The sequence below is a fragment of the Arachis stenosperma genome, chromosome 3 (genome assembly GCF_014773155.1).
Source record: "Arachis stenosperma cultivar V10309 chromosome 3, arast.V10309.gnm1.PFL2, whole genome shotgun sequence".
Lineage (NCBI taxonomy): Eukaryota > Viridiplantae > Streptophyta > Magnoliopsida > Fabales > Fabaceae > Arachis > Arachis stenosperma.
In genome coordinates this window covers 114,960,181-114,985,857 of record NC_080379.1, presented here as the reverse complement: position 1 = coordinate 114,985,857, position 25,677 = coordinate 114,960,181, and the positions used below count along the sequence as shown (strand labels likewise).

The 25,677-nt window shown below is 37.9% G+C and overlaps 1 protein-coding gene across 1 annotated transcript; it reads left to right on the top strand.

Moving 5' to 3' along the window:
- Positions 1–405: 405 nt before the first annotated feature.
- On the top strand, positions 406–5,102 carry LOC130968885 (dynamin-related protein 5A). The gene is made up of 16 exons (XM_057894368.1): positions 406–729; positions 823–886; positions 977–1,084; positions 1,197–1,298; positions 1,446–1,496; positions 1,579–1,640; positions 1,973–2,063; positions 2,164–2,228; positions 2,606–2,800; positions 2,912–3,031; positions 3,226–3,296; positions 3,437–3,662; positions 4,002–4,052; positions 4,184–4,412; positions 4,518–4,657; positions 4,763–5,102. Exons 1-16 carry the CDS (start codon positions 601–603, stop codon positions 4,889–4,891), a joined length of 1,833 nt encoding a protein of 610 aa, XP_057750351.1. The 5' UTR covers positions 406–600; the 3' UTR covers positions 4,892–5,102.
- Positions 5,103–25,677: the final 20,575 nt, after the last annotated feature.

Here is a 25,677-nt window from a genome sequence, read left to right as displayed (position 1 = left end):
GTGTTAGGAGTCAGTAATTTTTATAATTTGTAGTTATTAAATAGTCATTAATAATAATTTTAAAGGTATGAGATTGGTTTAAAATTTTATCCAATAATTCAATTTTTTTGTTTACTACATGCAGACTAAAATTTAATGAAATTGTTGATCTCTTCAAATTTTCCTATTAAATAATCTGAAATCAATTTATATCAAATAGACGAATTCTTTGACCTATAAAAAGAAAATTACCTCTGTTTTTATCTGTAAGCCAATTAGAAATAGACTGCCGTAAGTTAACAAAAGAAAATAAAAATAAAAAAAGGGGAGAAAACAATGCAACGAATATCTAGGCATCTAGCGGTGGGGTTGAGTTACAGTGACCAAAGCAGTAAATGAGGTTTTAAAAAAGGGTTGGGGTTGGGTTGCTTCCTTTTCAAAACAAATTCCAATTTCCATAGACTGAGCACCAACACGAAAACGCGCTCTTCTCCCTTTACCTTCTTCGATAGCACAAACCACCTTCCGACCGGAACATCTCCGATCTGCCAGATCGGAGAAGCTACATCCGATCCCGATCCACCGAAGCCTTATTCCGAAGCTCAACCGATCCGAACATAAATGGAGAGCTTGATCTCTTTGGTGAACAAAATCCAGAGAGCTTGCACCGCCTTGGGTGACCACGGCGAAGCCAGTGCTCTCCCTACTCTATGGGACTCCCTCCCCGCCATCGCCGTCGTCGGTGGCCAGGTCTCACTTCCGATTCCTCTCTTACTCTTTCGATCTGTACCTTATTCACTCTGGTTCTTATACTCTTAATGTTGGTTCGTCTTCCTCTTTCAGAGCTCTGGAAAGTCCTCAGTATTGGAGAGCGTTGTCGGCAAGGACTTCCTACCTCGTGGATCAGGTCATTCTCGTTTTATTTCTGTTAGATTTTTATTATTCTATTACTATCGTTGTGAGTATTGTGAATTGATGCGTGGAAATTTTTGTGCAGGGATTGTTACGCGGCGACCGCTTGTGTTGCAGCTTCACAAAATTGACGAGGGAAGCAGAGAGTATGCCGAGTTTCTCCACCTACCGAGGAAGAGATTTACTGATTTTGGTACTTTTACCCTTCTTGCTGCTTATATGCTTCTTCTTTTCTATCTATCTTGCTGATAAATGAAGAGTAATGTGATTTGGAATTTGAATGAATGGTGATGTAATTTGTGTAGCTGCTGTGAGAAAGGAGATTCAAGATGAAACTGATAGAGAGACAGGACGAACCAAACAAATTTCTAGCGTCCCTATTCATCTTAGTATATATTCTCCTAATGGTGCGTCTTTAGGTTTCTTTTTCTTTTATTTGTTTTATTCTGTTTCATCCCACATTTCTATTTATCTTGGGGGAATGGATCTTGGTGGTTGTTTTTATCCAACAAAAAGAAATGTTAAACATTGGCTTACCATTTGGACCTTTGCAGTGGTTAACTTGACGCTGATTGATCTTCCTGGGCTTACTAAAGTCGCTGTAGGTAAGCAAATGATCAAGTCCACCGAGGGTTGTTAAACTTTTATGGTGAACACGATGCTAACTAATGGTTTCTCTAAATACAGAGGGTCAACCAGATAGTATTGTGCAAGACATTGAGAACATGGTTCGCTCCTACATTGAAAAGGTAGTTCATTCACGGGCTAAACCCTCCACTCAATTGCTAAATCTTCTGATAGGAAATAACATCATATAACTTTCCTTAAATTGTATGGTACAATTTATAAGATAATAGAGTATCTTCTGAAAGTTTGTTCATAATGCAAAAAATCTAACAGTATATTGTTTTGCTGCACTTAATAGTTGCTCTTTCAAACATCACAGAGGATGTGTTTTGATTGGTTTTTATTTTTTATTTTTTGTTATCTTTTTTTTTGGGGGGGTTGGGGGGGTATTCCATGCTAGCTAAGATTTTCCATGTGTGAAATGTTGTGTGCTGAATTTGTTGTTAATTTGCAGCCGAACTGTATAATTTTGGCTATTTCTCCAGCTAATCAAGATCTTGCAACATCTGATGCAATTAAAATATCCCGCGAAGTGGATCCTACTGGTACTTTATTTTATTTTTGTAGGCGTTAATGTGCTTTGTGTTGCATGCATTCCATGTATTTTCTGTTGCTGATCTAATTCTTATTGTATTGATTTTTCAGGGGACAGGACAATTGGAGTTTTGACAAAGATTGATCTTATGGATAAGGGTACTGATGCAGTTGACGTAAGTTGAAGATATTTTAAAAGAAAAATTGAAAAAGCATTTGAAATTCTTTCATCTTTGTACGGTTATTTATCTATCAAATATGAAAGTAGACACTTCCTTCCTGAAGGATGCTTATTATTAGGAAAGTGATTCTGAATATTTTTGAGAATATGAGCCTGATTTCAGTTCTATTTGAACTTGTTTATTATTTTGAGAGAATTGTTTGATAAATTAGTCTTATCAAACAATGTAGAGTAAAAATTTAGAGTTCTTGTGTTAGGTGTGGAATTTCGTGTCAGTCTCACTCACTTCTCCTGAAGAATGGACAGCAGTTTCTAAGAAGTTAAAAGGTTTTGATTACTGATTCAGTACTGATCTGTATAATTTTTGCACAGATTTTAGAAGGGAGAGCTTATAGGTTGAAGTTTCCTTGGATTGGTGTTGTGAATAGATCACAACAAGATATAAACAAGAATGTTGATATGATTGCTGCCAGACGCAGAGAACGTGAGTACTTTAATAGTACCCCTGAGTATAAACACCTTGCTAAGAGAATGGGTTCTGAGCACCTAGCCAAGATGCTCTCGAAGGTACAAAAATTACAATACATATCATCATTGGCCTATTCTTTTGCTTTTGTTAAATGTGATTCTTGTTATAGGGCCCCCTAATGCCTAAATCATAATGCTTTTTTATACCAGCATTTGGAGACAGTTATCAAGTCCAAAATTCCTGGCATTCAATCTCTTATTAACAAGACAATTGCTGAACTTGAAGCTGAATTGACACGTTTAGGAAAGCCTGTTGCAGCTGATGCTGGGGTATGCTTGCTCTTCATTGTTCAAGTGATTTGCCTTATCAATTCCAATATGGTTATTTTTATAGGTCCCATGCTTTGCTTTTGTTGGATTGATCTTTGGTAGCTGACTAGTTGTTATGATGACAAGATGTCATGACACTCCATTTTCCCAGAGGATGACTGATATTTTCTAATGACTGTGGCACTTGGATGCAGGGAAAGTTGTACGCAATCATGGAAATATGCCGTTCATTTGATCAAATATTTAAAGAACATCTTGATGGCGTGTATGTTTTAATTCTTTTTTCTTCTTTCTATTTAATTTTTTGAATTTCATAACATATCATTACCTGTTCGTTTTGTAGTTATCTTTGTGCTTTATTCATGTTTTTTGTACTAACTTCTATAATTTATCAATCTCATACAGGCGACCTGGAGGTGATAAAATATATAATGTCTTTGACAATCAGCTCCCTGCTGCTTTGAAAAGGTTACAGTTTGATAGGCAGCTCTCAATGGAAAATATAAGGAAACTTATCACAGAAGCTGATGGGTATCAACCTCATCTTATTGCTCCAGAACAAGGATACCGTCGACTTATTGAATCTTCTCTAATTACTATTAGGGGCCCTGCTGAGGCAGCTGTTGATGCGGTATGTATTATCGTGGTAGAACATTCATACAGCAATTGGAAGTTCACTGCCAGTCATTCCAAACAAGGGGAATTTATTTGTACCCAAAACCATTTTTTTGAGACCTTGTTTGTGAAAAGGACATGGTGAAAAAGAATACATAAGAGAATTCCTCTCATATACTTCTAATTGGCAACTTAGCCTCTTGATGAGAAAAACCATAGCCTTAACTTCAGTATTGTCCTGCCTTTGCTGCATCCTGTGTTTTTGTCATAGTCAATTCATTTACCCTTTAAACTCTATTGTTTGGTTTTGTTGTTCATGCTCTTTGATGTGTTGTTTTGAATTGAATGCATCCAGGTTCATTCATTATTGAAAGACCTGGTTCACAAAGCTGTTAGTGAGACATTGGTATGTTTCAATTTTTGTTGATTTAATATTTGTTTTGTTTTCTTGCCTCTAAATTTGTGCTTGATAAGTATCATATTACTTATGATATTTGAACCAGTCCGTATTCCATAAGTTGCTTGCTTGACTTACAGGACTTGAAGCAATATCCTGGTCTCCGAGTTGAGGTAGGGAGTGCGGCTGTTGATTCATTAGAGAGAATGAGGGAGGAAAGCAAAAAGGCAACACTGCAGCTTGTTGACATGGAGTGTGGCTATCTGACAGTTGATTTCTTTCGGAAGCTCCCTCAAGATGTTGACAAGGGTGGCAATCCTACCCACTCAATTTTTGATCGATATAATGATTCATATCTAAGGAGAATTGGTAAGAGTATCTAATTCAGTCTGTAATTCCATAATTACAACCTAGCTCGTATTATGTTGGAAATGCATATAAGTACTGACTGTGCCCGTGTCTCTGTAAAAACAGGAACAACAATTTTGTCTTATGTCAATATGGTGTGTGCAAGCTTGCGGCATTCAATTCCCAAGTCTATTGTGTATTGTCAAGTGCGGGAAGCAAAACGAAGCCTACTTGATCACTTTTTCACCGAGCTAGGCAAAATGGATGTAAGATATCCATCCTTCTTTCCAATACTTTCATTTATTTACTGAACATTATGTTTTAATGTTCTTGCGCTGTTTTTCATTTGATCTTGATATATTGTTTTACAGCAAAAGCGGTTGTCATCATTGTTGAATGAGGATCCTGCGATCATGGAAAGACGTGGTGCCCTCGCAAAGAGGCTCGAGTTATACCGGAGTGCACAAGCTGATATAGATGCAGTTGCTTGGTCTAAGTAGATGTTTTTATCCACTGTTATACGAGAGGCGGATATTTTCACGCTTATTCTTCATTTAGTCAAGATTATTGTTATTGTATCTAATATTTGTATTGCCATCTTTCCTAAATGCCTCACTTGAAAGAAAAGAAAATGATTTTTTTGGGCGAGATTATTGAGTGTCTTCCCGCCCTATATCATCTACATAGATTCTTCACTTGTTAATTCTTGAACTTCCCAGCTTTCACTCATCTCAATAAATAAATTACAAAAGAGAAAGCATTGTGAGTTAATATTACATAGTCAACATTATAACATAAGAAAAGAACTTTTGAAACTTTTAAAAATAAAAAATTTTAAATGTAATTAAAAAAAATTCAAAATCCAAATTTAGTAAAAGTTTATCTTAGTGGATTTTATATTGGATTTGTTTGGGAATCTACTATAATGTTGCTTGAAATTAATTATTAGTGTAAACATTATTTACAAAAATGGCAGTGTAAAAATCTTTATGCAAGATGTTCAGTTACAAGATGTTCTAATTTATTTTCATGAAACACAATGTTATTTCTTAAAAATAACATCTACTTTAATTTTTGATCCTATTTTTCGTGAGACAATGTGGTCCTCTACTATTTCTATCATTAACTTGTACTAAAAATTACTTAGGCTGTGTTTGTTTCTGACAAGAAAACAAGAGAAGACACTGACAAGAAAACAAGAGAAGACACTGAGAATAAGACACAGGACATAAACACAAAATTTTGTATTTTTGTATTCTGTTTAGAGATAAACTAGAACAAATTATAAAAATCTAATTTATTCTCATTTTTTCATTTAAAAAATTTGAGAAAAAATATAATTATAAAAAATTAATAAAAATAATGAAAGAAAAAATAAAAAATAAGTTGTGTCCCTTATTAGTATCTCTGTGTTCTTCCTGTCAGAATGGACACAAAATATACTAATTAAGTGTCCCTAGACATAATGTCTCTATTCATGTCTCATCTGTTAAACACGATTTTATGTCTCCGTATTCCTGTCTCAGTGTCCTATCACTGAAAATAAACGCAGCCTTAGCGATGAGTTGGTCAATAAGGATCATACTGTTACTATTGAATAGGTCCTTATTCAATTAGATAAAATAAAAATTAGGGTTAAGTACGATTTTGGTTTCTAAGGTATAGGCTAAAAATTTTTTTCGTCCCCAACCTTTTTTTGCATACAAAATCGTCTCTAAGGTTTAAATTACTTTTAAAATCGTCTTTACCTTAGGGACCAAAAACATACGAAGATGGCGGCGGAAGCGGAGGCAGAGATAGATCGTGGACAACTTCTTCTTCTTTTTCCCTTCCCCTTCTTCTTCTTCCCTTTTCCTTCATAAGAGCAGAAACACTATCTTTCCTTTATTTTTTCTTTTTTTTTTATTTTATAATATTTTTATTATAGGTAATTTGGTCCAAAATTTTAATATTTAAATAAAAAGAACGATTTTAAAACTTAATTTAAAACCTTGAAGATGATTTTGTATAAAAAAAATTGAAAACGAAAAAAATTTTCAACTGATATTAATGACCAAAAACATAGTTAACCGTAAAAATTATCCAGCGATGACTAAGTCAATAAAGGTCATACTTTTACTATTAAATAGGTCCTTGTTCAATAAGATAAAACGATGTTCTGACATTAAATTGGTCAAAGACTTATCGTCTTGATTACTTGTGTATGAATGTTATACTAAGACGTGTTGTTTATCTTGCCATAATGCTAGCAAAATTTAGGATTTGCAACTAGCAACATCTATTGCTATTTTATTACTAAAGTTCATCTAGTTTACTCTAAATAATTTTAGATTGATTTTTTTTATTTTTTTTAAATTATAGAAGAATGGACAAAAATATACTTGAAAGTTCATATGCTGATCACAGTTACACCTAAATCATTGATGAGTCAGGCTTGCACTCTATTTATTTATTTCAACGGACACATTCACTATTTCGACCATCGACATGTTTCGTCGTTAGTTTTAGTGCACACATGGGAGACTATAGTCTATGCTGGCACTGTCACTATCACTGTAAGTAATATGTCTTTTTTGTTGCCAACTCAGATTAAATAGTCTAATTTTATATTTAATTATTAAGAAAATTAAATTTTAAAAAATGAAAAGAATTGAAATAGGAAGAGCCAAGTTCACTTAATTTGTTGTTCCACGTAAAAGACCTTGCACTTTGAAAGAGTTAGAAAGCCCTAACAGAGAGACAATGTTAGTAAAGTGAAGGCATCGCTGGATTGTACATTGGAGGAGTTCTTTGCTAGTTTATTCGAAGAAGGCAAGTCAGACCACGATAGCGGCGATCACATACTGGAGATATCGAGGGAGAAAGGATCAAAAGGTACCAACTTTCCTGGTTCCTGCTATGCCGATTATGATTGAAAATGCTGTTAGGTTTTTATTTTGTTACAACTTAGTGATTGTTATAAAGATTGGATTTTTCTGGATTTAGTAGTGATTATGAGTTTTATTTTCTCCGTAGATGTCAAGTCACATTCCGTAGATGTCAAGTCACATCACGTTCGTGCATCACCATAGGAAAAGGATGGAGAAATTCAAAGGAATTTTGGTATACATTGGAGGTGAAGTCTCATTAATATCCAGAGTCAATATCGATATGTTGAATCTTTTTTTATAGAGGGGTTATTCAAAGACTTGAGATATATACAAGGTTGCGAGAACTGAATCTGTCAATAAACCGGTTGAATAACAAGTTCAATGATTTAATGGTCTAATCAGAATCAAACCGTGATTGAATCGGTTCAATTAAATATAAAATAAAATTATTAAAAATTCAACCATCCTCAACGTATCAACATCCATATCAGAACAAGAATAGAAGACATCTCAACATATCAACAGCCATACCAGAACAAGTCATACCAGAACAAGAATCGAAGACAGTCAACAAGAAAAGCTAAGGAATATAACAAACTCAAGAACACACTAAACTCAAAAAAATTAACAATCAATAATAACTACATCAGAAAATTAACTCAGACACATAACAATTAACTTAGAAAACAAGAATAACTAAAAATAAATTTCACACCATAGAGCACAGAGGTGAGGGAGAGGGAGCACGACGGACACATGAGATAAAGCGTGGCGAACTGGAGCAGGGAGGGCCATCCCTCTTGAAATTTTCTTATGCCAGTTCTATCTCTACAGTAGTCTAAATTTTGGAGTTCGAGTGGAAGTTGCCCGGTTCAAGTACGACCAAGATAAACCTTACTCCCAAGCTTCGAAGAGCCCAACAAGCTCAAATTGGTTAACCTTAGAGAGCGGCAGAACAGGGACTGTGGGACGAAGGAACAAGATGGAGGAGACGAGCTTGAGTAATGGCGACGGTAGAACAAGGGAGACAGAAGAGTGGAGTGTCAACATGAAATGCGTTGCAACGGAGGAGATGAGTTTGAGCAGTCGGGATGGCAACTAGAGCAGATGCGACGGCGGTGGTGAGACAGCTGTGGACGTGAGAACGTGAGTTTTTGGCGATGAAGAAGGCGGTGGGTGAGTTTGAACTTCAAAAGAGAATGGTGGCTGAGTTCAAAGAAGGATTTAAGGTTGGGTGAGCACAGAGTGAGAGAGAGAGAAAGAGAAAGGGGAAAGGGTTTTGAATTTTTTTTAATATATATATATATAAATCCGAACCGGTAATCCAAAAAAATGACCCAATTCAAACGGTTTGACGGTTAATTCTTGGTTCAGCCAATTTTTTACCGGTTTTTTATAGAATAGTTTTAGACATCACTCGAACCGATCAAAAGACCAGTTCTCGATTAATCCGGTTGAATGGGTCGATCCGGTCCAGTTTTTAGAATCTTAGATATATGCATTGGAAGTACTTTTACTAGGAGAAGTCTAAGATAGGAGGTGGTATTGCTCTTAAGCTAATTAGGCTTGACATGGATGTGGTTAACATGTATGAACATGCAATTAGGAATGATGATAGAGTGATACATGTGTAAGATCCCAGATTTTCAAAAAAAAAATGATAAATTTATTTATGATTTATTATATTTAATTAAGATTATATTTTAAGAAATTTTATATATAAATTAAGTAATTTTTATTTATGATTTAAAATTTTAGTAATTGAACAATAATAAAAAATTTATATGCTTTAAGTTGAATAATTAGATTTTTAACTTTATTTTATGATTATAAAGGAAATTGATTTTTATTATCTTTAATTATTGAATTAGAATATTTATTCGGAAATAAATTTTAGGTTGATAATTAAATAGTATTTTTATAGATATTATTATTGGATTAAGTTTGGTTTTTAACTAATACTCTACGAAAACCCTAATTCCCAAATCAATACCCTAAATCTCCAAAACCCACACACAAACTCCTAATCTCCACCGCCATTCACCCACCGCTATCTCCTTCCCCCATATACTCATTAACACAGCAGCAGCTGTAGAAAAACAAAAGGAAACAAAAGGAAACAAAAGGAAAGAGAGACCGGGAAAGGAGAAGGGACCGCGCCACCATCGCGGAGAGAGAAAGAGGCGTCGCTGAGCCAGAGCTGCCGCTGGGAGGATTGGTGGACGAAATTGTGATCACTATTATTTGATTTGACTTTTTGGTCTTGTATCTTTTTACTCTTAGGGCACTGCTTATTTTCACAACTCCGTTCAACTAACCAGCAAGTGTACTGGGTCGTCCAAGTAATAACCTTACGTGAGTAAGGGTCGAATCCACAGAGATTGTTGGTATGAAGCAAGCTATGGTCACCTTGCAGATCTCAGTTAGGGAGATTAAAGTTGGATTATGGGTTTAAATAAAATAGAAAGAAGTTAATTAAAAAGGGATAGAAATACTTATGTAGATTCATAGGTGGGAATTTCAGATAAGCGGAATGGAGATGCTGTAGAGCTCTCGGACGCCTGCCTTCCTACTGCTTCTACCCAATCCTTCTTACTCCTTTCCATGGCAAGCTTTGTATAGGGGTTCACCATCAGCTGTGGCTACTTTCAATCCTCACGGGGAAATATCCTGTGCGGCTGTCACTCGCACAGCTAACCAGTCTGGAGGCATCACCCATGGTTGATAGCTACATCCCATCCTCGTAGTGAAAGCTAATGCTCACGCACTCTGTCACAGTACGGCCAATCACCGGTTGGTTCCCTCCCCTACTGGAATAGAATCCCTCTTTTGCGTTTGTCACTAACGCCCAGCAGGTTACAGGTTTGAAGCACGTCACAGTCATTCATGAACGGAATCCTACTCGGAATACCACAGACAAGGTGAGACTTTCCGGATTCCCAGGAGCCTACTCGGAACACCACAGACAAGGTTGGACTTTCCGGATCCAGACAAATGCCGCCATCTATCTAGCTTATACCACGAAGATTCTGTTGGGGAATCTAAGAGATACACATTCAAGCTTGTGGTGCATGTAGAACGTAAGTGGTTGTCAATCACGCGCGTTCATAAGTGAGAATGATGATGAGGGTTATCTAACTCATCATCATTCATCATGTTCTTGAGTACGAATGAATATCTTGGAATAAGAATAAGATAGAGAATTGAATAAAAGAAAATAGAACTTCATTAATCTTTGAGGTACAGCAGAGCTCCACACCCTTAATCTATGGTGTGCAGAAACTCCACTGTTGAAAATACATAAGTGAAAGAGGTCCAGGCATGGCCGAATGGCCAGCCCCCCCCCTAAACGTGATCAATGATCTCCTAAGATGAAGAATAAAACAAAACTGAGACCAAAGATCTCTAATACAATAGATAGATGTCCTATATATACTAGACTAGCTACTAGGGTTTACATGAGTAAGTAATTGATGCATAAATCCACTTCCGGGGCCCACTTGGTGTGTGCTTGGGCTGAGCTTGATCAATACACGAGCAGAGGCTTCTCTTGGAGTTGAATTTCGAGTTATGATGTGCTTTGGGCGTTCAACTCCGGATTATGACGTTTTTCTGGCGTTTAACTCCAGAAAGGAGCGTGTACTTGGCGTTCAACGCCAGTTTGCGTCGTCATTCTTCGAATAAAGTATGGACTATTATATATTGCTGGAAAGCTCTGGATGTCTACTTTCCAACGCCGTTGAGAGCGCGCCATTTGGAGGTCTGTAGCTCCAGAAAATCCATTTCGAGTGCAGGGAGGTCAGATTCCAACAGCATCAGCAGTCCTTTTGTCAGCCTTTTTCAGAGTTTTGCTCAAATCCCTCAATTTCAGTCAGAATTTACCTGAAATCACAGAAAAACACACAAAATCATAGTAAAGTCTAGAAATGTGAATTTAACATAAAAACTAAGGAAAACATCCCTAAAAGTAGCTCAAACTTACTAAAAACTATATAAAAACAATGCCAAAAAGCGTATAAATTATCCGCTCATCACAACACCAAACTTAAATTGTTGCTTGTCCCCAAGCAACTGAAAATCAAATAAGATAAAAAGAAGAGAATATACTATAAAGTCCAAAATATCAATGAATATTAATTTAATTACATGAGCGGGACTTGTAGCTTTTTGCTTCTGAACAGTTTTGGCATCTCACTTTTTCCTTTGTAGTTTAGAGGTATTGGCGTCTCTGGGGGAACTTAGAATTTGGGATAGCGTTATTGACTTTCCTAGTTAAGCATGTTGATTCTTGAACACAGCTACTTATGAGTCTTGGCTGTGGCCCTAAGCACTTTGTCTTCCAGTATTACCACCGGATACACAAATGCCACAGACACATAACTGGGTGAACCTTTTCAGATTGTGACTTAGCTTTGCTAAAGTCCCCAATTAGTGGTGTCCAGAGCTCTTAAGCACACTCTTTTGCTTTGGACCACGACTTTAACCATTCAGTCTCAAGCTTTTCACTTGGACCTTCATGACACAAGCACATGGTTAGGGACAGCTTGATTTAGCCGCTTAGGCCTGGATTTTAATTCCTTGGGCCCTCCTATCCATTGATGCTCAAAGCCTTGGATCCTTGCTTTAAAATTTTCGCCACTTTTTTTTTTTTCACTGCTTTTTCTTGCTTCAAGAATCAATTTTCATGATGTTTTTCAGATCATCAATAACATTTCTCTTTGTTCATCATTCTTTCAAGAACCAACAATTTTAAACACTCATAAACAACAAGATCCAAAGACATATGCACTGTTCATTCATTCATTCAGAAAACAAAAGCATTGTCACCACATCAAAATAATTAAACTAAATTCAATAATAATTTCAAAAATTATGTACTTCTTGTTCTTTTGAATTAAAACATTTTTTCTTTTTAAGAGAGGTGAAGGACTAATGGATTTTATTCATAACTTTAAGGCATGGTTACATACTAATGATCATGAAAATAAAGACACAAAACATAGATAAACACAATAATTAAAAACCGAAAACAGAAAGAAATAAAGAACAAGGAATGAATCCACCTCTAGTGGCGTCTTCTTCTTGAAGGACCAATGATGTTCTTCAACTCTTCTATGTCCCTTCCTTGCCTTTGTTGCTCCTCCCTCATTGCTCTTTGATCTTCTCTTATTTCTTGGAGAGTGAGGGCGTGTTCATGGTGTTCCACCCTTAGTTGTTCCACATTATGGCTCAAATCTTCCAAGGAGGTATTAAGTTGCTCCCAATAGTTGTTGGGAGGAAAGTGCATTTGAGGCATTTGTTGATGGTGAACCTCCTCTTGTTCTCCTTGAGGGCCGTGAGGAACTTCCCTTGTTTGCTCCATCTTTTTCTTGGTGATGGGCTTGTCTTCTTCAATGGAGACATCTCCATCTATGATAACTCCGGCTGAATAACATAGATGGCATATGAGGTGGGGGAAAGCTAGCCGTGCCATGTATGAAGGCTTGTCAGCTATTTTGTAGAGTTCATTGGATATGACTTCATGAACCTCTACTTCCTCTCCAATCATGATGCTATGAATCATGATGGCCCGATCCACAGTAACTTCAGATCGGTTGCTTGTAGGGATGATGGATCTTTGGATGAATTCCAACCATCCTCTAGCTACAGGCTTGAGGTCCAGCCTTCTTAGTTGGACTGGATTACCTTTGGAGTCCATTCTCCATTGGGCGCCTTCCACACAAATGTCCCTAAGGACTTGGTCCAACCTTTGATCAAAGTTGACCCTTCTAGTGTAGGGGTGTTCATCACCTTGCATCATAGGCAAATGAAACGCCAACCTCACATTTTCCGGACTAAAATCCAAGTATTTCCCCCTAACCATGGTGATATAGTTTTTCGGACTTGGGTTCATACCTTGGTCATGGTTTCTAGTAATCCATGCATTGGCATAGAATTCTTGAACCATTAAAATTCCAACTTGTTGTATGGGGTTGGCTATGACTTCCCAACCTCTTCTTTGAATTTCAAGTCGGATTTCCGGGTACTCATTCTTCTTGAGTTTGAAAGGGACCTCATGGATCACTTTCTTCTTTGCCACAACATCATAGAAGTGGTCTTGGTGGCTCTTGGAGATGAATCTCTCCTTCTCCCATGACTCGAAAGTGGAAGCTTTTGCCTTCCCTTTTCCTTTTCTTGAGGAGACTCCGGTCTTGGGTGCCATTGATGGTGAATGAAAAACAAAAAGCTTAGGCTTTTTACCACACCAAACTTAAAAATTTGCTTGTCCCCAAGCAAAAAGAAAAGAAGAGTAGAAGAAGAAGAAGAAAATATGGTAGAGAGGGAGAAGAGAGGGTTCGGCTATGTGGGAGAATGTGGGTTTGAGTTGTGTGGAAATGTAAAAGAAAAGAAGGGTATTTATAGGGAGAGGGGAAGGTATAGGTTCGGCCATATTGGGTGGGAAAGGGTGGGAAATTGAATTTGAAAGTAGTGGGGGTAGGTGGGGTGTATGGGGAAGAGGGGTTGATGTGAATGGTGAATGGGGAAGTTGGGAAGAGGAATTGAGGTGATTGATGAAGAAGATGTTGGGAAGTGTGATATGGGGAAGAGTAATCACATTCACAAAAACTAGGATTAGGAGGTAAGGTGTGAATATGTTTAAAAGAAATGTGGTAGGTGGGGATCCTGTGGGGTCCACAGATCCTGTAGTGGGGATCCTGTGGGGTCCACAGATCCTGTAGTGGGGATCCTGTGGGGTCCACAGATCCTGAGGTGAAAACAAATACCATTCCTTCACCATATAGGCATGTAACATGCCTTCATGCATCATTCTGGCGTTCAAACGCCCATTGATGCACGTTCTGGGCGTTAAACGCCCATGTTATGCATGTTTCTGGCGTTGAACGCCAGTTTCATGCTTGTTTCTGGCGTTCAGCGCCAGATTGTCCTCTGTGTGCGCATCCTGGCGTTTAACGCCATGTTGTTGCTTGTTTTGGGCGTTCAGCGCCAGAAGGATGCTCTGTTCTGGCGTTGAACGCCAGCCAGATGCTCCTTACTGGCGTTGAACGCCAGTCTGTGCTGCCTCCAGGGTGAAAATTTTTTTCTTCTGTTTTTGACTCTGTTTTTAATTTTTTTTTTATTTTTTTCGTGACTCCTCATGATCATGTACCTAATTAAACACAAAAATAACAAAGAAACAAAATAAAATAAAATTAGATAAATAAAATTGGGTTGCCTCCCAACAAGCGCTTCTTTAATGTAAATAGCTTGACAGTGGCTTTCATGGAGCCACATGGTGATCAGGTCAATTTAGTGTGTAGTATTCCCAACACCAAACTTAGAGTTTGGATATGGGGTTTGAACACCAAACTTAGAGTTTGGTTGTGGCCTCACAACACCAAACTTAGAGTTTGACTGTGGAGGCTCTTCTTGACCTTGAACTGAGAGAAGCTCTTCATGCTTACTCTCTTTTGTCACAGAGGGATGGCCATGTGCCTTAAACACAAGGTAGTCCCCATTCAATTGAAGGACTAACTCACCTCTGTTGACATCTATTACAGCTCCTGCTGTGGCTAGGAAAGGTCTTCCTAGGATGATGCATTCATCACCTTCCTTCCTAGTATCTAGGATTATGAAGTCAGTAGGGATGTAAAGGCCTTCAACCTTTACCAGCACGTCCTCTACTAATCCATATGCTTGCCTCACTGACTTATCTGCCAGTTGTAATGAGAACAAGGCAGGTTGCACCTCAATGATCCCTAGCTTCTCCATTACAGGGAGTGGCATAAGATTTATCCCTGACCCAAGATCACATAGAGCTTTTTCAAAGCTCATGGTGCCAATGGTACAAGGTATTGAGAACTTGCCAGGATCTTGTTTCTTTTGAGGTAGAGTTTTCTGAATCCAAGTGTCTAGTTCACTAATGAGCAAGGGAGGTTTACTTTCCCAAGTCTCATTACCAAACAGCTTGGCATTCAGCTTCATGATAGCTCCTAAATATAGAGCAGCTTGCTCTCCAGTCACATCTTCATCCTCTTCTGAGGATGAATAGTCTTCAGAGCTCATGAATGGCAGAAGGAGGTTTAATGGAATCTCTATGGTCTCTAGATGAGCCTCAGATTCCTTTGGATCCTTAATAGGAAACTCCTTCTTGCTTAAGGGACATCCCAGGAGGTCTTCCTCCTTAGGATTTTCGTCCTCCTCCTCCCTAGTGCATTCGGCCTCTTTGATCACATCAATGGCCTTGCACTCTCCTTTTGGATTTTCTTCAGTATTGCTTGGGAGAGTACTGGGAGGGGTTTCAATAACTTTCTTACTCAGCTGGCCCACTTGTGCCTCCAAATTTCTAATGGAGGATCTTGTTTCATTCATGAAACTGAAAGTGGCCTTTGACAGATCAGAGACTATGTTGGCTAAATTAGAATTGTTTTGTCCAGAGTTCTCTGTCTGTTGTTGAGAAGATGATGGATATGGCTTACTATTATTCAGCCTTGCACGTCCACCATTGTTAAAACCTTGTTGAGGTTTTTGTTGATCCTTCCAGGAGAAATTTAGATGATTTCTCCATGATGAGTTATAGGTGTTTCCATAAGGTTCACCTAAGTAGTTAACCTCTGCCATGGCAGGGTTCTCAGGATCATAAGCTTCTTCAGAAGCTGCCTCTCTATTACTGTTGGATGCATGTTGCAATCCATTCAGATTTTGAGAGATCATGTTGACCTGTTGAGTCAACACTTTGTTCTGAGCCAATATGGCATTCAGAGCATCAATTTCAAGAACTCCTTTCTTCTGAGGTACCCCATTATTCACGGAATTCCTCTCAGAAGTATACATGAACTGGTTGTTTGCAACCATGTCAATGAGTTCTTGAGCCTCTTCAGGCGTTTTCTTCAGGTGAATAGATCCACCTGCAGAATGATCCAATGACATTTTCGAAAATTCAGAGAGACCATAGTAGAATATATCTAATATGGTCCATTCTGAAAACATGTCAGATGGACATCTTTTAGTCAGCTGCTTGTATCTTTCCCAAGCTTCATAGAGGGATTCACCATCTTTTTGTTTGAAGGTTTGAACATCCACTCTCAGCTTGCTCAGCTTTTGAGGAGGAAAGAACTTATCTAAAAATGCAGTGACAAGCTTATCCCATGAGTCCAGGCTATCCTTGGGTTGAGAATCCAACCACACTCTAGCTCTGTCTCTTACAGCAAAAGGGAAAAGCATGAGTCTGTAGACTTCAGGATCAACTCCATTCGTCTTTACAGTCTCACAGATCTGCAAAAATTCAGTTAAAAACTGATAAGGATCTTCAGATGGAAGTCCATAAAACTTGCAGTTTTGTTGCATTAAGGCAACTAATTGAGGCTTAAGCTCAAAGTTATTGGCTCCAATGGCAGGAATGGAGATGCTTCTTCCATCAAACTTGGACGTTGGCTTAGTGAAGTCACCAAGCATTCTTCTTGCATCATTATTATTATTTTCGGCCATCACCTCTTGTGCTAATGTTTCTGAAAGGTTGTTTCTGGATTGTTGTATTTTAGCTTCTCTTAATTTTCTCTTCAGAGTCCTTTCAGGTTCTGGATCAATTTCAACAAGAGTGCCTTTATCCTTGTTCCTGCTCATATGAAAGAGAAGAAAACAAGAAAAGAAAAAGGAATCCTCTATGTCACAGTATAGAGATACCTTTATGTTAGTTGAAAAAGAAGGGGGTATAAGAATAAAGAGGGGGATTCGGATTCTTGGAGGAAGAGAGGTGGAGAGAAGTGTTAGTAATTAAATAATTAAATAGAATAAGAAAAGAGAAAAGAAAATTCGAGAATAATTTTTGAAAAGGGGTTAGTGATTTTCGAAAATTAGAGATAAAATGTAATTGAAATTAAAACATGAAACAATTAATTAATTAAAAAGAATTTTTGAAAAAGGGATGAGATATTTTCGAAAAATAGAAGAGAGAAAAGTGGTTAGGTGGTTTTGGAAAAGATAAGAAACAAACAAAAAGTTAGTTAGTTGATTGAAAAAGATTTGAAGTTAAAATTGAAAAAGATAAGAAGATAGTAAGTTAGATAAGATATTTTGAAATCAAATTTTGAAAAAGATAAAATTTTAAAAAGAATAAGACAAAGAGATAAGATAAGAGTTTTAAGAAAAAGATATTTTGAAAAAGATTTAGTTTTTAAAATAACTTAACTAACAAGAAACTACAAGATAAGATTCTAGAATTTAAAGATTGAACCTTTCTTAACAAGAAAGTAACAAACTTCAAATTTTTGAACCAATCACATTAATTGTTAGCTAATTTTCGAAAATTACATATAAAGATAAGGAAAAGATTTTGAAAACAATTTTGAAAAATATTTTTGAAATTTTCGAAAATAAATAAAAAAAATTGAAAAAGATATGATTTTGAAAAAGATTTTGAAAAGATAAGATTTTTAAAATTGAAATTTTGACTTGACTTGTAAGAAATAACTAATTTTGAAAATTTTTTGACCAAGTCAACCCAAAATTTCGAAATTTGGAGGGAAATAAGGAAAAGATATTTTTTTTGATTTTTGAATTTTTAAAGATGAAAGAGAAAAACAACAAAAACACTTTATGCATGAAATTTTTAGATCAAAACCATGAATGCATGCAAGAATGCTATGAATGTCAAGATGAACACCAAGAACACTTTGAAGATCATGATGAACATCAAGAATATAATTTTGAAAAATTTTTGATGCAAAGAAAACATGCAAGACACCAAACTTAGAAATTTTTAATGCTTGGAAAATATGAATGCAAAAATGCACATGAAAAACAACAAACAACACAAAACAAGAAATCATCAAGATCAAACAAGAAGACTTATCAAGAACAACTTGAAGATCATGAAGAACACTATGAATGCATGGATTTTCGAAAAAAAATGCAAGAAAAATTTTTAAAGCATGCAATTGACACCAAACTTAAAAATTGACTCAAGACTCAAACAAGAAACACAAAATATTTTTGATTTTTATGATTTTATGATTTTTTTGTATTTTTATTAATTATTTTCGAAAATAATGTGAAGAAAAACGAAAAATAAAAAGAAAAATTTTGAAAAAGATCTTTGAAAAGAAAATTACCTAATCTGAGCAACAAGATGAACCGTTAGTTGTCCATACTCGAACAATCCCCGGCAACGGCGCCAAAAACTTGGTGGACGAAATTGTGATCACTATTATTTGATTTGACTTTTTGGTCTTGTATCTTTTTACTCTTAGGGCACTGCTTATTTTCACAACTCCGTTCAACTAACCAGCAAGTGTACTGGGTCGTCCAAGTAATAACCTTACGTGAGTAAGGGTCGAATCCACAGAGATTGTTGGTATGAAGCAAGCTATGGTCACCTTGCAGATCTCAGTTAGGGAGATTAAAGTTGGATTATGGGTTTAAATAAAATAGAAAGAAGTTAATTAAAAAGGGATAGAAATACTTATGTAGATTCATAGGTGGGAATTTCAGATAAGCGGAATGGAGATGCTGTAGAGCTCTCGGACGCCTGCCTTCCTACTGCTTCTACCCAATCCTTCTTACTCCTTTCCATGGCAAGCTTTGTATAGGGGTTCACCATCAGCTGTGGCTACTTTCAATCCTCACGGGGAAATATCCTGTGCGGCTGTCACTCGCACAGCTAACCAGTCTGGAGGCATCACCCATGGTTGATAGCTACATCCCATCCTCGCAGTGAAAGCTAATGCTCACGCACTCTGTCACAGTACGGCCAATCACCGGTTGGTTCCCTCCCCTACTGGAATAGAATCCCTCTTTTGCGTTTGTCACTAACGCCCAGCAGGTTACAGGTTTGAAGCACGTCACAGTCATTCATGAACGGAATCCTACTCGGAATACCACAGACAAGGTGAGACTTTCCGGATTCCCAGGATCCTACTCGGAACACCACAGACAAGGTTGGACTTTCCGGATCCAGACAAATGCCGCCATCTATCTAGCTTATACCACGAAGATTCTGTTGGGGAATCTAAGAGATACACATTCAAGCTTGTGGTGCATGTAGAACGTAAGTGGTTGTCAATCACGCGCGTTCATAAGTGAGAATGATGATGAGGGTTATCTAACTCATCATCATTCATCATGTTCTTGAGTACGAATGAATATCTTGGAATAAGAATAAGATAGAGAATTGAATAAAAGAAAATAGAACTTCATTAATCTTTGAGGTACAGCAGAGCTCCACACCCTTAATCTATGGTGTGCAGAAACTCCACTGTTGAAAATACATAAGTGAAAGAGGTCCAGGCATGGCCGAATGGCCAGCCCCCCCTAAACGTGATCAATGATCTCCTAAGATGAAGAATAAAACAAAACTGAGACCAAAGATCTCTAATACAATAGATAGATGTCCTATATATACTAGACTAGCTACTAGGGTTTACATGAGTAAGTAATTGATGCATAAATCCACTTCCGGGGCCCACTTGGTGTGTGCTTGGGCTGAGCTTGATCAATACACGAGCAGAGGCTTCTCTTGGAGTTGAATTTCGAGTTATGATGTGCTTTGGGCGTTCAACTCCGGATTATGACGTTTTTCTGGCGTTTAACTCCAGAAAGGAGCGTGTACTTGGCGTTCAACGCCAGTTTGCGTCGTCATTCTTCGAATAAAGTATGGACTATTATATATTGCTGGAAAGCTCTGGATGTCTACTTTCCAACGCCGTTAAGAGCGCGCCATTTGGAGGTCTGTAGCTCCAGAAAATCCATTTCGAGTGCAGGGAGGTCAGATTCCAACAGCATCAGCAGTCCTTTTGTCAGCCTTTTTCAGAGTTTTGCTCAAATCCCTCAATTTCAGTCAGAATTTACCTGAAATCACAGAAAAACACACAAACTCATAGTAAAGTCCAGAAATGTGAATTTAACATAAAAACTAAGGAAAACATCCCTAAAAGTAGCTCAAACTTACTAAAAACTATATAAAAACAATGCCAAAAAGCGTATAAATTATCCGCTCATCAAGGATCCTCGCCGCCGTTCTTGTGCTTCGCCATCGCAAGGGAGCCAAGGAAGAAGTCGCCGCCGACTCACATCGAAGCCGCCATTGCGAATTAGATCTGAGGCGAGAAAGAGAGACACGAAGGAGGAGGGAACCGCGCGCTGGCACCGCGCCCAGTGGCGCCCTCACCGCAAAGCTATCACCGCCGATCCATCATTGCCGAGGGAGACCCCGTGGCTGAACTGCTGCGTCGCCGCTGTCGCCGTTGGGGTTGCCAGGAAGAGGAGATCGAGCGGGAGAGAGGAAACAAAGAGCTTGCCGCCACGTGTGTCACTGCCGGAGGAGGAGAAGATTGTGTTGCTGTGTGTTTGGCCGCCAGGACAGTTCTGTGGCTGCCGGGACCACCGCCAAAGCTTCTGCAGTTTGGTCCAGTCATTATTACTCCTTTGTTACGGTAAGTGTTTACGTTCCGGAAACTCCTTTGGTCGCTGCTCTGTTATCTTACACTGAGGTTTAATTGTATTAATTGCTATAAGATTGAGTTTCGGTTATTATATGTTGCGATTAGAGTTGTTGTGAAAGTGGTTTGAAGCTGTGGTTGCGGTTGCAACCGTTGCGAGCCAAGAGAAAACGAGTTTGTGACTTGTTTTAGAATTTCGAGTTCCAACAATCGAGGTAAAGACGCTTTCCTTAAACTCATTTTATTTCTGAGAATTGTTATAAATTGATATTGATGCAAAAATATATTTTTTGGTGATTACGTGAGTTTTATGGATTGAATTGAATTGCTTTGGATAAATGAAATTGTCTGCTTGATTAAATTATTAATTTTCTTGAGTTGGCGTGCGGTTATTGAAAGTTTATACTGAAAAGTGATTTTATTTTGGAAATCTGATATATATATATATAAATATATTTATAAAGAAATGACTTTGAGAAACTGTTGGTTTGACTTATTGGTAATGACTTGAGAGTTGAAAATGATTTAATATTGAAGCTGGTTCGATTTTGAAAAATGATTTAACATTGGAGTTGTTTGATATTGAAGCTGGATGAGAACGGGTTGGAAAATACGGTTTTGATGAGACTCGTAAAGATAGGGGAGTCCGAGTTTTAGAGAAGATGCTGCCAAAATTTTATAAAAAATTGGAAGTTTCTTTTGAAGTAATCATTTAAAAGGATTTGGTTTTAAAGATTATATGTTTTAAGTTTGATTTATTTAGAAAGGAATGAATTATGTTTTGAATTTTTAATGGTTAAACCATCGGTTTTCAAAGGATTCATAAGAAAACGATAATCACTGAGGTTGAAAATAATTTTCTTATTAAATATCTTCTTATGACAATTCTGAAATTCCGTGGTGAGATCGTGTAGTTAGGTTCTCACCCCTTACAATTCATCTTTTCAAGAGACGAACAAAGAGACTTACGAAGAGTTTAATCGCAACTTTGCTTATACAATTTTGTTGTTATATTAGTTTAATTGTTATTTATTTTTCCCTCGCCATCAATATTGTATTTTAAAAGAGGGACAGGAAATGTATGTTCTGTATGTATATTATATTCATAAGCTACTTATGTAAGAACTTTTGTACATATGTATATGCTTGTCTATTTTCAAGATAAAGTATTTTTTCGTGTTTTCAAAGAAAACAATGATACAGTTTCGAGTCAAATGCTCTTATTTTATTATTAAGTTTATGAAGTCGTCGTAATACTTCTTGCTATCAGAATGGCGCAGCCAAAAGTGTGACATTCTAATAGGGAGGGTGTTATAACATGTGTATGGGGTGCACACTATTAACATTCCATCTGAGGTTGAAGTGGTTGACGTAGATGCAGAAGAAGTGCCTACCTCAAAAATAGAACCATCCATTGTGAATGTAAAGACCTTACACGAATCACCCAGCACGAGGATGAAGAATAGGGCACAAAGGACTGTAACACCAACCAGAAAACCTGTTCTAAGACAAAAAAAAAAAACTAACAACCACAGTAGCCAAAATTCATCCCAAATATCTGTTGCACAATCCTTAACTTCAACAAGAAGACCCAACCAAAGGGCAACACAACCAAAAACTAAAATAGGCCAACCTAAAACCCAAACTCATACACAACTTGATCTAGCCACTGGAGCTCAATCCCAAACCCAACCAAATCTACATGTAACCCAAGCCTAACCTACACAAGCTAATCAACCACTTGCAGCCCAAGCCCAAACCACACAAAGTGAACCAATGCTTCAATCTGAATTTGGTGCTCAACTTCAATCCCAAGTTGCACAAAATGAGGCCCCTATCCAACAATCAAGAGGCAAGCAAAAGAACAGAAGAGCTTCTTACAAGAGGCCAGCTCCGACTAGACAAACCTTTGTGCAAGGAGATAGCAGTGAAGCTCCTAAGATATATGTCCCTCGTCCAATGACTGAGTCTTCAAAAAGTGATGATGACAACTCTAACCCAGATTACCATCAATATAAGTATGAGGAGTTGCGCAACCCTTATTCCTCAGATTGTGATAGTGACTATGAGCCAGAGCACACTGTTTGGCCTCAAGAAAATCCAAATACTGTTTTTTAGTCAGTACATTTAGAGCTTGGGATGGATTTTGATACTATGTACCAATTCAAAAGAGCAGTTAGGAAGTTCAATATACAAATTGGAAGGAGTATCATGTTTAGCCGAGTAGAGCCTAAGAAGTTCAAGGCTATTTGCTGTGATGTTAACTGTCCTTGGACTATCTATTGTTCAAGGTCTAATGAACCAAGGAACTTTCAAGTAAAAACTTTTGTGAATCAGTATGTTTGTAAAAGAGAGTACACTAACAAATCAGTTGATAGAAAGTGGGTTATTGAATAATTGGAGGAGAAGTTAAGGGACCAACATAGTTAAATCTGCTAAAGCTAGAGCTTGGTTCAAGAGAGAGTTTAGTGTCACTATTAACTACAAGAAGATACAGAGATCAATGAAAAAGGAAAAGGAGAATATTGAGGGCTCGGAGAGGGAACAGTATGCTGAGTTGAGAGATTACATTCTTGCACTCTTGATAGCTAACCAAGAGCCACTATGGACATGGACACAACTCCTATGCCTGATTCTCTCCCATTTTTCAAGAGACTTTATATACGTTTTGATGCTTGCAAATAAGGATTCGTACAAGGTTGTAGATCATTTATTGGACTAGATGAGATATTTCTAAAGGGATATCATAGTGGATAGTTGCTTACAGAAATGGGGCAAGATCCTAATAATCAGATCTTTCCCATTGCGTATGCAATTGTTGACTCAAAGACAAGAGACAATTAGAGATGGTTTCATGAACTCCTACACTTTGGTTTGAGAACTTCACGAGTGACTAACAAAAGGTAATTACTCAACTTTCTTTGATTATGCATTGTCTTCATGATTAATATTGGTACAAATTCTCTTGTTGATTGTGACTTTATAGGGTCTCATTCCGACCATGAAGGAGGTAATGTCCGAAGTCCATCATCGATACTGTGCAATGCATATTTAGGGTAAGGCTGACAGATTTTCTGTACTACTTCTCCATTACAAAAAACCTATTGGCAGATCAACAAAAAAAAGAAGGGACAGAAATGAAGCAAGACCTAACCCCAACCTACACAAGCTTAAAAGGACATATGGAGCAATAATTTGCAGGTACTGTGGTGAGGTATGAATGTGTTTTTCTATGTGTTCATTTTGAAAATACTTGTACTATTTATATATTTACACCAAGACATGTTAACATGTTGTAGAGTGGCCACAATAGTAGAAGTTGTCAAAGAGAGCTTGATGATATGGCTGATGAGACAGTAGCTATAGAAGCAGAAAAAGATACTGCTACTGCTGCAACTAGAGGGCAGATCCCAGCAAATAGGGGTGTGCAAAAAAATGATTTCACTTAACTGAATTGAAACTGAATTGAAACTGTTTTAAATAAACCAGTTTTTTTAAATAAAAAACTGAACTGAAACCATAGTTTTTATAAAAAACCAGTTTATTAAAAACCAGTTTTTATGGTTCAGTTTAGTTTTAAACCAAATTAAAACTGGTTTTATTTAAACTCCAAAATTAATTTTACATACTCTTTCTTTCTCTTTCTCCCTTCACTCTCTCTCCCCTTTCTCTCTCTCTCTCTCTCTTTCTCTCCCTCTCTCTCCTTTCCTCCCTCTCTCTCCTTTCCCCCTCTCCCTCTCCCTCTCCCTTCCTTCCCCTCTCTCTTCCTCTCTCTCTCTTCTCTCCATCCTCTCTCTCTCCCCTTTTTTTTCTCTCTCTCCTCTCCCTCCTCTCTCTCTCTCTCCCCTCTTTTTTCCTCTCTCTCTTCTTCTCCTCTTTCTCCCCCTCCTCTCTCCCTCTCTCTCTCTCTCTCTCTCTCTCTCTTCCCTTTCTTTCTTCTCTTCCTCTCCTTCTTTCTCTCTTTTTTCTCTCTCTCCTTTCTCTCTCTCTCTCCTTTCCCCCTCTCCCTCTCCCTTCCTTCCCCTCTCTCTTCCTCTCTCTCTCTTCTCTCCCTCCTCTCTCTCCCCTCCCCTCTTTCTTCTCTCTCTCTCTCTTTTCCCCTCCTCTTTCTCCCTCTCCCTCCATTCCCCCTCTCTCTTCCCCTCCTATCTCTTTCTCTCTCTCCTCCTCTCCCTCCCCTTTCCTTCTTCTCTCTCTTCCTCTCTCTCTCTCTCCCTTTTTTTCTCTCCCTCCTCTCTCTATCTCTCCTCCTCCCCTCTTTCTTCCCCTCTCTCTCTCTTCTCCTCCTCTTTCTCCTCTCTTCTCTCTCTCTCTTCTCTCTCTCTTCTCTCTCTCTCTCTCTCTCTCTCTCTCTCTCTCCTCTCTCTCTCTTTCCTTTTCCCCTCCCTCCTCTCTCTCTCTCCCTCCCTCTTCTCCTTCTCCTCTCTCCCTCTCCTCCTCCCTCTCCTTTCTCCCCTCTCTCTCTCTCTCTCTCTTCCTCTTTTCCCTCTTTTCCCTTTTGTTTCTCTCCTCTCTGCCCTATCTCCACCTCCCCTCTCTCATCCTCTTTTTCTCTCTCATTTTTCTCATTTTTTTTCTCTTTCCTATTCTTCTCTCTCTCCTTCCCTTATTTCTCTCTCCTTTTCTCTCTCTCTCTCATTCCCTTCTTTCTCTATCCTTTTCTCTCTCTTTTTTCTCCTTATTCTCTCTCCTTATTCTCTTTCTCTCCTTCCTTTCTCTCTTTTTTCTTTCTCTCTCATCCTTTTCTCACTCTATATCCCTCTTCTCTTTCTCTTCCTCTTTTCTCTAAAATAAGAGAGAGAAGGAGGAGAGAGAGAGAAGAGGAGAGAGAGGAGGAGGAGGAGGAGAGAAAGAAAGAGAGAGAAGAGAGGGGGAAAAAGAGCGCAAGGAAAGAGAGAAGGAGGAAGAGAGAGGGAGAAAAATTGAGAGAGACAGAGAGAAGGAGAGAGAGAGAAAGAGAGAGAGAAAAATAGGGGAGAGGGATAGGAGAGAAAAATGAGAGAA

What these genes read in the sequence shown, in the direction of transcription:
- LOC130968885 (XM_057894368.1), top strand. Translation starts at nt 601, where the DNA reads ATGGAGAGCTTGATCTCTTTGGTGAACAAAATCCAGAGAGCTTGCACC. An exon ending in TCGCCGTCGTCGGTGGCCAG is followed by an intron (nt 730 to 822) that starts GTCTCACTTCCG and finishes TTCCTCTTTCAG; the next exon opens with AGCTCTGGAAAGTCCTCAGT. An exon ending in AAGCTGTTAGTGAGACATTG is followed by an intron (nt 4,053 to 4,183) that starts GTATGTTTCAAT and finishes CTTGACTTACAG; the next exon opens with GACTTGAAGCAATATCCTGG.